The following is a 3,698-nucleotide window of genomic DNA, read 5'->3' on the forward strand; positions in this document are numbered from 1 at the left end:
GATTCAATTAGTATTAAAAAGTCATGGAACTTTATATTGGTCAAATTAATACTAGAAAGTCTCATACTTAAATTCATTTTGAATGAATTTGCTAGTTTTTCCTTTACATATAATTATAATTTTGTGAAAATTTTTTACTAAGTAAATAAACTTTAAATTAAGCGGAACTTAAATTTTAAAAATAATTTAAAAAGTAAATAGTGACTCAATAAATAATAATAGAAATTTATGGACAAAAATTTGTTTAGAATATTACTTTTTTATTTTTTGTCTTTTCTTTTTCTTTTTGTATAGAAACACATTTTTCCGATTTTTTCAAACCGAATGAGACTTCCTATTAAATTTATTAATAATTTTTAAAAATAATCTAAAACTCAAAAAAAAAATATACATGAGGACTATAAAAAATATAGAGTGAATCTAATGCATTCATGATTTACTACTTTTCCTATATATACTACTATATTTTCTAAATTTTGTCACTAAATAATTATATTTTAAATTAAATGATGGATAATTAAATTTTTAAACTCTTGAATGAATCTTTTAATTTTTAAGAATAATTTAAAATTTTAAAATTTGATTAATTAATTACTGATTAAATAAAAATTTTATAATATTATATGCTTAATTGAGTACTAAATATATACATGTAATGAAAAATATGATTCATTTATTTCATAAAAGTTTACTTTATTTTTTTTAAAAATCAATTAAAATAAAATAGTATTAGTAATTATTAATTTTAGATTATTATTAAAATAGTATTAGTAATTATTAATTTTAGATTATAATTATTATTATTATTTGTTTTTAACAAACTTTAATCAATTATGTTTTTATAAGGATGTTAATATCCATATTTTCATAATATTTATTAAAATTATAATTTATTCATATTTTATTAAAAACTATTTATTTTTTAATTTATTTATAATTGAAAAATCATTTTTATTTTTAAGAATTGAATTAAATTTAGTTTATATTATATAAATTCAATTTATAATTTTTCTATAAAATCAAAATAAAAATTATTTTTAAAAGCAATTTATCCAAATAAGTTTTCGATTTTTTATTTTCTAAAGAGACTATTTAAAAAAAAAAAAACTTGCAAAGAAATCAAAATATCTTTTCTTAGTGAGATTTCCTTTCTATTAAAATAATTTTTTATTTTATTCTTATCCTCGTTTGAGTTACCAACAGATGAAGAAAAAGAATGAGACTGAGGCCTAATCTATCACAAGATTGTGGGTTTTGGAGTTACAATTTATTCTGCCCCAAAGACAAAGACAATGAGCGAGTAATTTAGATTTGCTCAAACTATGGTAATGAAGATCCTGGTGTAACAACAAATTATTGAGCATGGATGATATCACATCTATCGCCATTGTTGCTAGTTTCCATCACTTCGTTGCAGGACAGATGGTTCTTTTGTCAGATTTTAGCTCATCATCATGTTCACAGCAGTTTCTTCCATCCAAATCTCTCGCTCAGCCAATTCTGCTAGCTCACCTCATCGGCATCTTCAGAGTCCAAAGAGGCTTGAGCTTGAGCTGAAACCCCCTTTCATTGCATGTACGCATCAGCATTCTGGTGCACCCATTTAGTATAGCTTCGATACCTAGGAGATCACACTACATTTTTTTTTTTTTTTAATGTTGAAAACTTTGAAAGAAAGAAGAAAAAACACTTCAGGATAGTTAGGAGCTTCAGCACTGTACATTGCCCCCTTATGAAACCTAACTGCATAATTGAAATGGAGAAACGATGAGGGAAAAAAATGACTATACATATATAGAAAATACAGGCCTATGGACGTACCTGCGAATCCTCGACATATTTCCACCAGAGCAACCTTGAAATTAGCATATATTGGATATATATACTTACCTGCCTAAGGAACAATTCAAACATAAAGCTAATGTTATAAGCAGCTTCCCCACAGGGACTGTGCTGCTGCAACATACATATATATGCTATAGAATGAGCCAGGAAGGCCACCAGGTGCCAGCTACAGGAAACAGCACACTTCAGTTCATTATTTGTTAGGAGGTATAGGGGGTTTTGTTTGCAAAGAAAAAGGCATTCTGGGAAACATGCTTAAAATCTTTCATGATTGTCAGAAAAATGAGGAAGAAAAAGGCATGATTTTGAGTCTCACCTCCACGCCGATGGTAATGGAAATCAAGACCATCTGGGTACCTCCAATTTGGCAATGAACGGAACGGCCACATAGAGAACAACTGGTTCCATGGCCAGACTAGGCGGTTCGTCACCTCTTCAACATCAAAATTTTCAGCTCTAGTGTTGTGAACAGCATGAGGGTTGGGGGAAGCTTGCAGCTCATAGCGGCAAACGGGGCAAGAGTTATGAATTCTCAACCAAGGAACAATACAGTCGGAGTGATACAAATGGTTGCAGGGCATCTCCCTCACTTCCTCACCAGCCCGATATTCCTCCTTGCAAACTGGGCAACAAGGGTCGTTTCTCAAATGGGTGGGTGTCAGCCTTACTGATGGCAAGGCCTCAATGGCTGAAGGGGCAGCAGGTGGCGGCCCAGGCCTGTCATCTTGGGTGTTCTCCCCCGTCACCTCATTGTGAGTAAGCTCCTCCATCGCCTCGTTCAGCACGTCCCTGATGGTAAAATTGCTTCCACCCAATCTGGGCACTGCCACATTTTCAGGTGCAGCCACCGGCCTGCCTGGCCGAGGTGGTGTAAGGAAATGACGGCCGACCCCAGATGGGACATTAATGGAGGGAATACGCATTTCAGATCCCCATAAAACTCCGTTTAAATCAGTGTTTTGCCGCCTCCTTGGCAGCAGACTAACATCCATATCCTCCAACAGCTCAGCTGCCAGGTCTCCTAGGCCTGTAAAAGTGGGGACAAGCCTTAGCCTCGGTGCATGGAACTCATACTGGAGTCTGCATGAGCAAAAAGGACATAGAAGAATTTCTGATAGGATCCCGGAGGTAATCCTCACTGTTCTTTGGCAATGCTGGCACCAGTAGTAATGGTATCTTCTCATTCTTCGGGTTCCATGGTGGACAATTATGCGAGGACGACGGTCCAAGGACATGGATTGGGAGCTTTGGAGTGGATGGAGTTGGGTTTTTGATTTTTTGGTGGGTTATGAATGAAGGAAAGTAGGTGGTTTTATATGAGGTTTGATGAAGATAGAGGAAAGGAATGGCTTGAGGAGGTACGGAAAGGGATTCCAAAACTCTGAGTCTAAAACATGTGATTGTTTTTGCTTGTACATCTCATTTTCATCCTCAATCTTCTCACCTTTTCACAAAGGAAGGGATGATTGGAGAAGTGATTCTAGGGTTTTGATCGCCTATGAGAATTTGAATTAGGGCTGAGGTAGGTCAAATCATGCATACTAAGGTATAGTATCAAGTAATTAGTTATTGCAATATAAGACCAATCACATTATGCCACATGCACGTTTGAAGTCTCTCGTAGTTTCTTCTATCATTTTGTATTTCATTCTTCTATTTTCGTCTCATTCATTTATATTTGATATTATTTGTTTATACCTTGATTTCATTAGTTTGTATTATCACTTAATGACCTAGATTTCACTATACACATCTAACAATTGACATCGAGAATTTAGTAGATACCGATTTTATATTCTAATAAATTATTCAATAAATTTATAATTTATGTTTATAAGTTTGTAATTGAACTT

At 33.3% G+C, this 3,698-nt stretch overlaps 1 protein-coding gene across 3 annotated transcripts; it reads right to left on the bottom strand.

Annotated features, from left to right (window-relative positions):
* Positions 1-1,206: 1,206 nt before the first annotated feature.
* Positions 1,207-3,117, bottom strand: LOC117926501 (E3 ubiquitin-protein ligase RZF1-like). Of its 3 annotated transcripts, none has more exons than XR_004653140.1 (3): positions 2,162-3,117; positions 1,891-2,011; positions 1,207-1,743 (listed from the first exon to the last, which is right to left on the bottom strand). XR_004653140.1 is itself a non-coding variant. In XM_034845603.1 (2 exons), exons 1-2 carry the CDS (start codon positions 3,078-3,080, stop codon positions 1,977-1,979), a joined length of 954 nt encoding a protein of 317 aa, XP_034701494.1. In that variant the 5' UTR covers positions 3,081-3,117; the 3' UTR covers positions 1,207-1,976. The 3 variants fall into 3 exon arrangements, 1 of the variants encoding a protein (XP_034701494.1); XR_004653139.1 differs by having other exon boundaries at positions 1,822-2,011; XM_034845603.1 differs by having other exon boundaries at positions 1,207-2,011.
* Positions 3,118-3,698: the final 581 nt, after the last annotated feature.

Source organism: Vitis riparia, chromosome 12 (assembly GCF_004353265.1).
Source record: "Vitis riparia cultivar Riparia Gloire de Montpellier isolate 1030 chromosome 12, EGFV_Vit.rip_1.0, whole genome shotgun sequence".
Taxonomy (NCBI): domain Eukaryota; kingdom Viridiplantae; phylum Streptophyta; class Magnoliopsida; order Vitales; family Vitaceae; genus Vitis; species Vitis riparia.